The sequence below is a fragment of the Pieris napi genome, chromosome W (assembly GCF_905475465.1).
Source record: "Pieris napi chromosome W, ilPieNapi1.2, whole genome shotgun sequence".
Taxonomy (NCBI): domain Eukaryota; kingdom Metazoa; phylum Arthropoda; class Insecta; order Lepidoptera; family Pieridae; genus Pieris; species Pieris napi.
In genome coordinates, this window is record NC_062258.1 from 1,777,334 (window position 1) to 1,791,340 (window position 14,007).

At 37.1% G+C, this 14,007-nt stretch overlaps 1 protein-coding gene and 1 long non-coding RNA gene across 2 annotated transcripts; one reads left to right on the forward strand and one right to left on the reverse strand.

Moving 5' to 3' along the window:
* Window positions 1-658: 658 nt before the first annotated feature.
* LOC125062006 lies at window positions 659-5,166 on the reverse strand. The gene is made up of 4 exons (XM_047667622.1): window positions 3,963-5,166; window positions 3,859-3,917; window positions 997-1,605; window positions 659-715 (listed from the first exon to the last, which is right to left on the reverse strand). The coding sequence occupies exons 1-4, from the start codon at window positions 4,954-4,956 to the stop codon at window positions 659-661; spliced, it is 1,719 nt and encodes a 572-aa protein (XP_047523578.1). The 5' UTR covers window positions 4,957-5,166.
* A 6,993-nt stretch (window positions 5,167-12,159) lies between these two features.
* On the forward strand, window positions 12,160-14,007 carry LOC125062114. The gene is made up of 3 exons (XR_007119192.1): window positions 12,160-12,550; window positions 12,706-12,875; window positions 13,960-14,007. It is a non-coding gene; the product is annotated as an uncharacterized LOC125062114 (long non-coding RNA).

The window sequence follows — 14,007 nt, forward strand, 5'->3', positions numbered from 1 at the left end:
AAACATAAAACCTGTATAAGACTTACGGTCCACACAATCTGATGCCCAATCAGCATCCGCATAGCCTATTAAATCTAAATCATCCTTGACATATTTTAAACCAAAATGTTTTGTTTTTTGCAAGTACTTTAAAACACGTTTTACATGGTTCCAATGTGTTTCATTATAATTATTATTAAACTGACTTAGGTAACAAACAGAATAAAATATATCAGGACGGGTTAACATTGATAAATAAAGCAAACTTCCTATTAATTGCTGGTAAGGATACTGAGTACAACAAGTGTCTCCCTTTTTAAGCTTTAAATTTACCTCCATAGGTGTACTAACTGGTTTACAATTTTTCATATTAAACTTATTCAACAAATGATCAACAAATTGTTCCTGGTCTACAAAAATCTCATCTTTTTTTCTTCTGACCCTCATACCTAAGCACTGTCTAATGTCTCCCAAGTCTTTTAATTTAAATTTAGATTTTAGTTCAGTCTTAAGACATTCAGTTTCTCTTTTACAATCAGAAAAAATAAAAAAATCATCTACAAACAAAGCTATATATGTTCTGGTAGTATTATGATGTTTAATAAATAAACAAGGTTCATACACTGACTTTCTATATCCAAAAGATTGTAAACAATCATCTACACGCTTATACCATGCCCTAGCTGATTGTTTCAACCCATAGATTGCCCTCTTTAGTTTTAACACTTTGTTCTCCCTATCATGACATTCAAAATTCTCAGGTAAACACATATATACATCTTCATTTAAATGCCCATTTAAAAATGCTGTGGTTACATCAAGGTGAGTTATATCTAGATTATATTTAACACTTAATGCAAACAATAGTCTTATTGTTGAGTGCCGAACCACTGGGGAAAAAGTTTCGGTATAGTCTATTCCTGCTTTCTGTGTAAAACCTTTAGCAACTAACCGAGCACGATATCTTATGTTATCATCACTGTCCACTTTTTTCTTTAACACCCACTTACACTTAACCACTGTAGCTTGTTTTGGCCTGTCCACCACTTCCCAAGCTTCATTTTCTCTGAATGATTTTAGTTCTTCTTTCATACTGGCTCGCCAGAATTGACTTTCTGGACCATTTAATGCCTCTCCGAGTGTTATCTCTCCTTGACTACTGTCTTCACACTCCACCATACAGAAGTTATTGTAACCATACCTATCTGGTCTCACTCTAGTGCGTTTGGGTAATTGCTCTGGCTCAATTGGTTCAACACCTGGGTCTGAGACTGTGTCAAATGTCTTATCACTGGAAGTACTCACTGAAACTTCAGATTCTGGGATATAAGTCTCATCCCCACAATCGTCTTTAAAGGAAGAGCTCTCAATTTCTTCATAATCATTCTCTTGCTCAGTTACTTGCACTGGATGCTTACATTCCAATGGTATTTCTACCATATTCTGGTTTGGACTTTCCATGACAACTACATCTCTGCTGATTGTGACAATGTTAGTTACAGGATCATATACTCTATATCCTTTAGTTTTTTCTGCATAACCTACAAAAATCAGCTTGTTGGCCTTTTTATCCCATTTCAAACGTCTTTCCTTGGGAACTTGAAGCTTAACATCAATGATGTTAAGCTTCAAGTTAATTATATGTTAAATATCACATTGAACAAATATTCAGAAATTGTACCAATTAATAGACAGAAAAGAGGACTCATTAATCCTTTGGGATCTCTAGTTAAAATGATAACAGGAAATTTGGATTACGATGATGCTATTAAATATGACAACTTAATAAAAAATGTAAAATCTCGTGAACATTCTCTGGAAAAGAAAACTACTGTTATATCCGAAATTTATTTATTTATTTATTTAGTTTAAGCTTATAACATCACACACAGTACTAAAATTACTAATTATTTTACAAAAAATCTCGCATCTAAAATGTGTGACAATTAATATAAGCATAAGTTTCACAAAAAAAAAAAATTTAAATAGAAACAAAAATTACAATTAAAACATATACGATAGTAAAAGCACACAATAAAATAAAAAAAAATTACAGAAATTTGTTGGCACTTAGAGCAGAAAAAAAAAATCATCATCAAAACAGCGAAATTAGGTTTGAGAAAGGCACTTGCAAATGCTTTCTCTAAAACCGATCAGCCCACTACCGAATATATCCAGCTCTGGATACGCTATGTTCAATTTGTTGAAATCGCGAAGAATTCCAACGAGAGGTGCCTGAACTCCTAGGTTGGTTTTGGCAGAAGGAATTTGAAAAATATTGTTGATTTTAAACCTAGGGAATGAGTGAGGGACGACAAATTTGATTTCCTGTAAGAGGTCACTGCTCTGTATATAGTTATTGAGCAATTTATGCAAGAAGGTAACACCGGCTAGAGTTCTTCGATTGTACAGAGATATCATATTAAATTTTTTGAGTCGCTGATGGTACGGGTGCCTATGTGAAAATCCTCTGCTTATGAAAGCTAGGTGACGCGTAAAAGATCTTTGAATGCTTTCAACGCGTTGCGAATGGATCGCATATGGTGGATTCCATATAATACTGCCAAATTCAACATGACTGCGCACCAGAGCGTTGTACAAAATTGTTTTAGTCGTACAACCAAAACAATCCGCATTCCGTTTAAGAAATCCAAGCATTCGTGTGGATGTGGTGACTACTTTATTGACTTGTGATGTAAACGTTAATTTTTTGTCAATAATAACACCCAAGTCACGAATCTCCTGAACCTCCTTCAATGGCGCGCTGTCAAGCTTATACACAGTAACAAGTGGTTTTTTTTTTCTTGTGTATTTAATATGAAAGCACTTATTTATATTGAGGATCATACCATTTAAAAAGCACCAATGTTGTATACCATTAAGATCACTTTGAACTAGAGCAGCATCACAGACAGTGTTAATAACTTTATAAATTTTTAAATCATCAGCGAAGAGAGACGCTTTACAGTGCTTTATATGATTCCTAACGTCGTTTACAAATAGTAAGAATAGCAACGGTCCCAAATGGGATCCTTGCGGAACACCAGATCGCGCAATATAGGGAGTAGACTCAGCGCCTCCAACAACTACTGACTGAGGCCTGTTACGAAGATAGGACTTAAACCAGTTCAGCAAATTCTCTCCCATTCCATAACCACGAAGCTTCTGAATCAGTAACGCGTGACTGACTTTGTCAAAGGCATTGCTAAAGTCAGTATATATAGCATCAATCTGGCGCCCACGATCTAATTCCTGACATGTTTCAGTCACAAAAGACATGAAGTTCGTTTGAATTGAACGGCCTTTTCTAAAACCATGTTGCTCATCAATGATACAGCCGTCTAAACATTTTGAGATTACGGGATACAGGACAGACTCAAAGAGAGAAAAACAAGATAAAATACAAATAGGACGGTAATTTTTTACGTCGGTGATATCTCCCTTTTTATACACAGGTACAACACGAGACCTTTTCCATACTTCAGGAAAAACACCATCTTTAAGAGATCTATTATAAATAATAGTTAGGGGCAAAGATAACACAAATCTGCATCGTTTTACAAAGATAGGAGGAATCGAGTCTGGTCCAGGTCCTTTGTTAGTATCAAGACCTTTTATTTTCTTAGATATTTCATCTTCTCTGAAGCTAAGAGACATTAGGCCGTCAACATTGCCAATTTCGTCTGGAGTGGAACTGCCAACAAGTGATTCATCACATGTATATACAGATGAAAATTGATATACAAAAAGATTAGCAATATCAGGTGATGACTGGGCTGTAAGATTGTCCATTTTCATGCAAGAGGGAAGCGATGAGTGACCACCTTTCCTATTTTTAATAAAACTCCAAAAACATTTAGGATTATTAGGAATACTTGCCTCAATATTTAGCTTATATTTAGTGTAGCAATCATCATAAAGTTTGTGACAACGTTTTCTAATAATGCGATACTCTATTCCGTCTCGAGGATTCTTGTATATTCGATACCTCTTACGTGTTTTTTCTTTTTCAGCAAGTAATTTTATTAAGGAAGAACTGAACCACACCGGATACTTAGATTTCTTGATGGTCGTTTTAGGAACAAATTTGCTTATAGTGGTGTTAAGAATTTTGTAGAACTCAGATACCATATCATTAACATCATCATGAGCGCGTAGGCTATCATTCCAATCAATGGTTTTTAGATCCCCTATTATAGACACATAGTCAGCTTTATAAAAATTTAGTTTAGTGTTACCTCTCGTTCGCAAAAAAGATATTTTAGAATATTCAATAGTTAACAATAAACTAGGAGGATTCGCGTATATTTTACTTAACGAGTCGGAGGGGGCTGATACATTAATACTAGACATATTACTTAATACTAAATCTAAGAAACGATCATCGCTATTACCTATACTATTAAATTGCTTTAGGCTATTCATAGACATAAAATCAATAAAGGCAAAGCCAAGTGTATTGTTATAATTATAAGGTGTCATAAAAACTTCATTATTTAGCGATCTCCAATTAATGAACCCTAGATTGAAGTCACCTAGAATAATGACGTCATCGCTTAAGTTTAAAGCTCTGTCAACGCTGTCTAAAAAATGTGTCAAAGTCCCAATCTTTACAGGGGGAGGCAGGTATACTACACATATCGAAAGTTTCTTTATTATTTTATTAATATTTATTTGTAAGGTGACCCATAAGTCCTCCACATCCGATTCCCATGCCTCAACTCTGAAAGAAGAAATTTCTTTGGAGACTCCCAATATGACACCTCCACCATCCGATTTGGTATTGGTAGAACTTGAACGATCTCTACGATAAACAGTGTATCTATTGTCAAATAATTCCATGTTAGAAATACCAGATTTCAGCCAAGTTTCAGTAAGAGCGATGATCTTATAATTAGAAGTTGACAAATACTTGAGAAAGCTTGCCGTTTTAGTTCTCAACCCTTGTACGTTTTGATAATAAATTTCAAGCATCATAAAAAAAAAATCAGTGTGTTACTAGGCTAAAGATACAACTAAAAGCTTACAATCTAATATACTATACTATGCTAAAAGATTTAAGGTTTCGTTATTCTTAATAAGCAAGGCTTGGCAGTTTTCGTTCTTTCTTGTAAAAACGCGTCCGTTGCGAACCCATACAAATTTATACTGCTTCTCTTTTGCTTTCAAGCGTGTGGCCGCGTAAAGAGCATTATTAACTGATGTTAGATGTTCAGATACATAAATAGGTTTCTTAGTTCCTCCGATACCAAGATGATGAGAGTTCAATTTATCTTGTGGATTCTTCCTATTAAATTTGCTCACAGCAGCCAGAACTAAGTCACGTGTACGCGGGCTACATAACTTGGCTACCACGAACCGAGGCCTATCACTGCTATTAGTTATTTTAGCAACCCTTGTTACGTACTGAATATCCACTTGAGTGAGGGGACAGTCCACAGTCTTGGCTATACGAAGGACAGTTTCAAATAAATTTTCTGACCTATTTTCAGGGATCCTATTAATCAATATATTATTCTCCCGGGCATGTAGTTCAACAAAAGTTAGCCGGTTCGTTAGGTCAGCCACATTAGACTTTAACCTCTCATTATCTTTTTTTAGATTCACTATTGCGATGTCCTTTTTTTTTTTTTTTTTTTTTTTTAGAATAGGGGGGCAAACGAGCTTGCGGGACGACCAAAAAGGGCAGTCCACGCAGCCCATAGACACCCATTTTTAATGGGTGCGTTGCCGGCCTTTGAGGGAGGAGTAGGCTCGTTTTTTAAAAATTTGGAGGTCGTATCTCTGAGGGAAGACCCCTCCCGGGAGCCGATTCCACAGTTCGCTAGTTCGCAAAAGAAAATGCCTTGTGAAGCGGACCGTGGAAGACCTCCAACCATCAAGATGATGCTGGTGAAATTTAGAGGTCGTTCGGCTCGTACGGTGATGAAAAGAGGCAGGAGGGATCAACCCAAACAATTCATCCGAACACTCTCCGTGATAAACTTTGTAAAAAACGCAAAGAGACGCAATGTCTCTGCGTAGAGATAGAGAATCAAGCCGATCAGTAAGACATTGGAGATTGACAATTCGACAAGCCCTTCGCTGAATTTGGTCAAAAGGAAGAAGCTGGTATTTGGGAGCACCGGCCCAGAGATGCGAGCAGTATTCCATATGAGGTCGTACTTGAGCTTTGTAGAGCTGCATACGTTGCACCTCAGTGAAATACTGCTTAGCCCTACCCAAAACACCCAGCTTTTTGGAAGCCAGTTTGGCTTTTTCTTCCAGATGACTGCGAAATTGGACTTCTTTCGAAATGCCAACCCCAAGGATACTGAGGCTGTGTGACGAACTAAGGAGAGCGCCTTCAAATTGAGGAGATACGACAAAAGGATCTTTCTTGGCAGAAAACGAACAAACCTGAGTCTTTGTAGGATTAAACTTAACAAGGTTGTTACTACCCCACACAGAAACCTTCTCCAGAATCGACTCAATTTCGAGAACAAGTATGTTACGGCTCTCATCGACTTCAGATCGAGACATGTTCGGATGGCCGGAATATAATGTGTCGATGGTGCTGTCGTCTGCATAGCAATGGATGTTGTCGATATTCAACAGGTCATTGATATGCAGAACGAACAGGGTCGGCGAAAGGACACAACCTTGCGGAACGCCTGCATTGATGGGTCTAGGATTGGAATACGCTCCGTCAACTAGGACTTTAATGCTACGTCCTACAAGAAAATTTGCCAGCCATCGGCATAAGCCATCGGGCAAACCGTATGACGGTAGTTTCGAAAGAAGCGCCCTATGCCAAACCCTATCAAAGGCCTTAGCTATATCCAAGCTAGCGGCCAATGCCTCTCCCTTACTTTCCACAACTTCGGCCCATCTATGAGTTAGATAGGCAAGAAGATCACCAGCCGAGCGGCCACGGCGAAAGCCATACTGACGATCACTAATTAGCTGGTGCTCCTCCAGATATCGCAAGAGCTGCCTATTGATGATAGACTCCATTACCTTTGAAAATAAAGAAGTGATTGCGATAGGTCTGTAGCTGGATGGTTCAGAGCGGTCACCTTTTTTGGGAATGGGATGAACATGCGCAGTCTTCCATGAGCTTGGAACTACGCCCGAGGAGTACGAGAGTCGAAAGAGCCGTGTAAGCACCGGAGTCAGCTCAGAAGCACAAGTCTTAAGAACGATCGAGGGAAGGCCGTCAGGACCACTTGACTTGTGGGTATCAAGGGAGATTAAGGCCTTCCGCACACCAATCTGTTCGAATCGAACTTCAGGCATAGAAAACCCGCAATGCGGAATAGTAGGCGGTAAGGTCCCTGAGTCATTGAGCGTGGAGTTAGATGCAAAGAGAGAGCAAAGGAGCTCTGCTTTCTCTTTCGCCGAGTGAGCCATCGAGTCATCCTCCTTTCGCAAGGATGGTAAAGAGGGCTGACAAAAGTTTCCCTGAGTTGCCTTCGCCAATGACCAAAAGGCTCGAGTTCCAGAGGGCAATTTCGCGAGCTTTTCACCAATTCTGCCAATATGTTCCGATTTTGCTTTAAAAATTTCTCGTTTAAGGGTTCGGGTAGCTGCGTTAAATTTCTTTTTATGGAGAGCTACATCGGGATCCTTTATGGCCATTGCGTGAGCCCAGATTTTATAGTACTCTAGCTTAAGACGGGAAGCCTCTTTGCAAGAGTGGCCAAACCATGGCCGAGATTTACCACGAATGGGGACCATAGAGTGAGGGATATAGAGTTCCATTGCTTGTAGCACCACATCGGCGACAGATTCAGCGCTGGCGTCAGGATCACTACCCTTGAAGCAGACTTGCAACCATGGGTACGCTGCAAAGAAATGACGCATGTCATCCCAATTGGCCGATTTGTAATGCCAGACCCGACGGCATTCCGAAAACTGCGGGCGGGTTCGACGCCTAATTGGCACAACGGTTCGCACCAGGCAGTGGTCGGAGGACCCAAGTGGGGCATCCACAGTGACCTCATAGAAGTCTGGGTGAGAAGTCAGCATAAGATCTAATAACGAAGGCTGATGGTCAGCTCGGTCTGGTATTCGCGTAGGCGTTGTGACCAGTTGAGTTAAAGCATATGCAAGAGCGAAATCATGGAAGCCTCTTCCCGAATAGTCGGTCGTACGAGAATTTAACCACTCAGAATGATGGGCATTGAAATCACCCAGTATAACGACTTCAGCAGGCGATAGAGACAGAAGGGAATCGAGTGCAGTTTGGACATGTTCTATAAGTCGATCGACCTCGGTGTTGCCGCTGTGTGACCTGTAAAGGCAGCAGTATATGCGGGGATGGTCAGCACATTCTACGCGTACCCACAAGGTAGAAAGATCGGATTCTTCCAAATGTAAGAGGCGACGGAAATTTATATCCTCACGAATGTAAACGCATACACCGGCTTGTGGCCTAAAATTATGCTCAAGACAATAGCCTGGATAGTGCAAATGTTCAACAGACGAGGGAACTATCTTGGTCTCCGTTAGAAACAATAAGGCCGGCTTAGCCGTCTCGAGGTGAAAGTGGACGGGATTTAAATTAGATTGAAGCCCCCTAATGTTAGTAAAGTTTGTGTTAAATTGTGTTACCGTGAGTTTATTTCTAGATTTGCCTCTGCAGTTGAGCGGTATTTTGTCCCCCCCAGAATACGCGGGACAGCCTGAGTGAGTACACCCAGGGACGGATTCTCCTGTACTAGAAGTGCAGGTACCCTCCTGGGGTAAAGAAGTTCTATTCAATAACGCTGCCATGATGATTCGGAGAGGAAGGGGATGAGCTTCCGGGAATCCCACAATATAAAACGAAACGCGACACACGTCCTGCGTGGGCCACTTCACGCTTTTTTTTCAATGGGAGAGTGGTATTACCCCGATCGTGTCGGCTCATTCGGCTGCTTACGCAGCATGACACTCCCACTACTTGGACTAACTGACTGCGCTGGTGGAAATAGTTATTGTTCAGATATCCCACCAGCGGGCGATGGGGTCGTCACTGCCCTACGCCTTAAAAATCCCTTAGTCGCCTTTTACGACACCCACGGGTAGAGATGGGGAGGTGCTATTCTATAAGCCGGCACAACACGGCTAAAATCCAATTTGAGGATATAAAGCCTTCTCCTCAAGAGAAGACTTTATATCCTCAAATTGTTGACTCAGGAAGCAGATTGTGTCCTGGAACCCAGCAACCCTTTCAGTGAGATTATTAAGTTCCGATGTCACCAATCGCTTTATTGTCACAGTGAGGACTGAAGATAACTCCTGTTGTAAGATATCTCGCAATTTATCTTCAGTGACATATGGTTCTAGTTCTGGAAGTTGTGAAGGGAGTCCATGTTTTATTCGCTGCGTTACTTTAGAGCACGGAGGTTCACTCTCCGGACTTGCTTCTTGTGAGCTCATACTATGGGGGCTTCTATCGGAATTTTCACAAGTCAGCAATGACGTCCTTGCATTGCTAACATTAGTCGGTTTCCTAGAGCATTCGGGACATCTAAATGACACCTTTTGTCTTGCGACCATCTCAACAAAGCGCTTACATTAGCACATTCTAGGTCGTATTTTAACTTGCAGATATGACAGCATAAAAAAAATCCTTTTTTGGTAGCTCAATATGACAGCTAATTTGAAGGCGCCATAGCAACTTTTAATAAAAAAAAAAAAAAAAACAAAAACAAGTGGGATGCCTGGATTGGAACCAGAAACTATATTATAACGATATTTATGCAGCGCTCTGTAACACTGAGCCGAGCGAGCAGTCGAGTAGTTAGCCGAAATAATAGTATATATTCCAGTCCAATAGCTGAGTACAAACGCACAACGCGTCACCAGGTTGAACAAAAACTCGACACTATTTCACTGAATCTATGCATATGATTATTATAATTAATCAAAAAAACTATCAAATGCAAAGTAATGTTAATGTTATGATTCACTTGCGTATTTTTCCATTTAGCGTATTGTTGATGTTTTAAAACGGCCACTGCACCAGAGCGCTTGTTATTATGTTGAAAATTTGATTATCCCATTAACACAACAACGTCTGGAAAAGTCACACACTGCACTAATTTGCCTTGCTTAATTAATTTAAAACAACATTATAGCAATATAAGGGGAATTTCTATTTTTAATTGTATTTTTACACGGGAGCCGATGTGTACGGTACCCACACTAGGCACTTAATAAATGATAAGACTTGTTGCAAACTCTACTATAAATATTACAAACAATCTCGAACAATTAAGTGATGCAATTAATAAAATTAATAAAAATATTAAAGACATTTCAATTATTTCACATGTTAACCAAATAACACATATCTATAATTCCTTCTTACATAATTTTCAAATAATTTACACAAAATTGACCGAGATTGAAAACATTTTAGCATTCAGTAGAATGGGCGTATTACATCAATCTATAATTAATACTAATGAACTCATTAATGTACTTAGAATCATAGAGAAAACAGATAAGCTGATATTTAAAGTAATTCCTGAAAATATAGTAAGAATTGAACAGTCCATGACATTGAAATCGTATTTTAAGAACAATGTTATTACTTTAGTATTAGAAATACCCTTAGTTAAGAAAGAAACTTATTTTTATTATAAAATTGTACCCTTACCTATCACCCAACCTGAAACAAACCTTACCTTAATAATATTACCCAAGTATCCTTACCTTATTGTGGAGGGGTTGAAAGCGAAATCGCTGTCGACACCATGTAAGAATATAGAAGAAGAAACATACCTTTGTGATGAGCTGCAGACCATGGTACCTGTTGAAGACACTTGTATCCTGGACCTGATGAAATATTCTCACAACGTCTCTTGCAAACAAATTCCAATAGAATTCGAAGAAATTAAAGTAGAACTTTTACAGATTAACCGATGGATAATCTACTCTAAATCACCTGTTGATCTGGTTAGAACCTGTGATAATGAAATTTTACATTACACTCTCATAAATACTTACTTATTAACCATAGATGATAAATGCCAATATAACATTGCAAATCACAATTTAAGAATACATAGCAGTAACGGTGAGAAGCTTATATCTCAAAAGCTGCCGCTAGTAAATTTACCTGAAAATTTGAAGATCAGTATCCAGAGCAACATTAATCCTGTTAAGCTTAATGGGGTTGATTTAACCAATTTAAAAGTATTATCATACGCCCTACAAAACAGTGAAAATCAAAGTGATAGTGTAGTGAAAACCAATAGTGTCAGTTTAGGGACAATAATTCTATATGTAATTTTAAGTCTTATATCCTTTCTGGCATACAAAAAGATAAAAACATGTATAATATTTCAAGGCCGAAACCATCCTCCGAAAAATTGTTCTTCAGATGATTTCGAGCTTAAGGAGGGAAAAGTTACAATGTCACACAAATACCCAGAACGCACCATAAGCGTTAATGCAATCAATGCTTAGTCTTATTATTCCATTGTGTACCACGAATCAAAGTTATCATGTAAGGGTTTTTAGCTGTAAGAATATAATTATATTAAAGCCAGTCTAATATCGGCCACCATAGTGATAGGGTCTTGCATCGACCACCTTAGAATAAGAGTCTCATATCGACTATAAGTTAAGAATACTAAGTGTAATTACTTAATAAAGTTTTCCTTTTTAAAAAAACCTATAAATACCGTTGCGATTTGACTACACATATATCTTCAATTTATTGTTATTTATGTATTTATTTATTTTATTATTGCAATAACTAGAAATTTACGAGTAACCTTTAGAAAATGTATTAATTTAAAGATGGCAATAATTTTGTTACGTAGAACGGATCGCATTGTTTTGGCAACAGCAACAGAGAACTTGTATTAACAATTCAAAAGTTTCAACCGCTTTTTCACTTCTCTGTTTCTGTTTGTTTGAGCATATACATATTTAATATTTATTAAAACAACGACTGGCTTTGTGACTTGGACCTGTACCGATCCCGTATACCTACTTAAGACCTACGCTTTCCTGAAGGACTGTGACGTTTTGTGTTTTGGCTTTGATACGAATTTTCAATATCGAAAGTGACAATGGAGAATATAGAGAGAGTTCTAACTTCAATAGAAAACATTGAAGGTTAGGAACTGCAGCCGATATGAATCCCCGTATGCCTAAGCTATATGTTCGGAACGAATACAACCAAAATCCTTTCGAGCTGCCCTGCGATTCTGTAACTCACTGTTATTCCGTGAGTCCACTACGCAGTAACAGCGCTCCCTTCGTCACTGACGTAATTTTTGGAATCTCATGGTATTCTGTTAAGAAATTTTACATTACGTCTTGATAAGTGGAGGGAGGTAACCTAGTGAGTTGTTGTCTATTAATATCGTGACAATTGACTCATTTTATTTTATAAAAAGAGTTAATTGTCAAAATTTTCATCATACATAAACAAAATATTTTTAATAAAACAAAATGGTTGACGACGAATGAAGAATATTAACAAAAAGATAAACTGAAAATATCTCAAAAATGATTTATCTGATGGAAAATAATAGAATAGCGAGGAAAATTATTAAAACCCATCTGGCAATGGGGCCGCTTAAAGGTAAGTAGTGAGTTTATTTATTAGTAAATCGTAAGTTACGTATTTTGTTTATGACTTCCAATTAAGAGTTTATACTTCGTATTTACCCGACAACTGACCAGCCGTGGTGTACCTATATGAGCGAAAGCAACTTAAAAACATTAATTATTTTTCAGCACGAAACAAGTTATACCTAACATGTGGATATATTGTAAAAAATTTAAGAATATTATCTTAACAAAAAGATTATTATGTCTCGCTAAAAGTGATTCTCTCAGCAAATGGTCTAAGGATTCAAATTAAACAGGATGGATAGGTATCTTCAATTTTCAAAATATTACTAAAGGTGAATACCAATGTTTTCATATAATATTTTGTTGAATAATAAAGAAGAAAAATTAGTGTTTATATATTGATTCATTTGTGTAAGTGCAAGTGTTGGTACTTTTTAGATGCCACGAAACTACTATTGCAACCTTTTTAAGTGATTCAGAGGTCAAACACACAACAACAATATTACCTATGTTTTTACTAACACTCTTAAACACTGAATTCTATTAAAACTATTTTAGAAATATAATAACTATCATAGTAAATAAATAGGAATAAGCAGTGTCTAGAAAAATAGCTAACAAAGTTTGTTTGTTTGATGGCAAATTTGAAGTCAAATGTAATAGGTTAAATCGAAGCGACATTGTAAAGAATAATTAAATTGTTGGTTAAAAATGTCAAATATAAAAGATATTTTTAGGTTTTCTAACTTCAAATTCCATTCATGAAATATAAGAAGTATTTATTTTAATTGATCAAGTTGAATTTAATTTAATTGTTCAGATTTCAGAACACAAGTATAAATAATCATGTTAGGTATGTTGGATCAAATATATAAGCTTTCAGTTGCTCAAATTCATACCATTTCAAGTGATCAATGTTAATTTTAAATGTTGGAAATGACATTGCCATAACTTATTTAATAAACATAGAAGCAATCAAAAGATAGTTATTGCTGCTGACTACACTTTAGCACTAAACATAGCCTTTATGGGTTCTGGATTTGTTTCATTAATAAATAATTGTTTTTAAAGTACATACTTGGATTTGGATTTTTGAGTCTAAATATAGGTGTGCTCAAGATTTTTTTATTCATAGTACTGAATCAAATACTGTGTGCGAAATTACTAAGCCTTGTTACCATAAAACTTTTAATAATATTTGGCTTAGTTATAATATTATCAAACATGTTTTTAAGATACTTTACTTAGAAATACAAAGATATCCCATATATAAGTTTTTGTGTGTTTTATGCAAGTTTTTTTATTATTTTCCTTAACTTTACAATAATTCAATTGCTACGCAATATTATTGTGTCAGTACAGTGACCTACCACATCTCCCTATTTACAATTTTAACAGATAACCATTGTATTACAGCCATCAGCGGTAGTTGTCAAGAATGAGGAAGAAAATGACCAATTATTG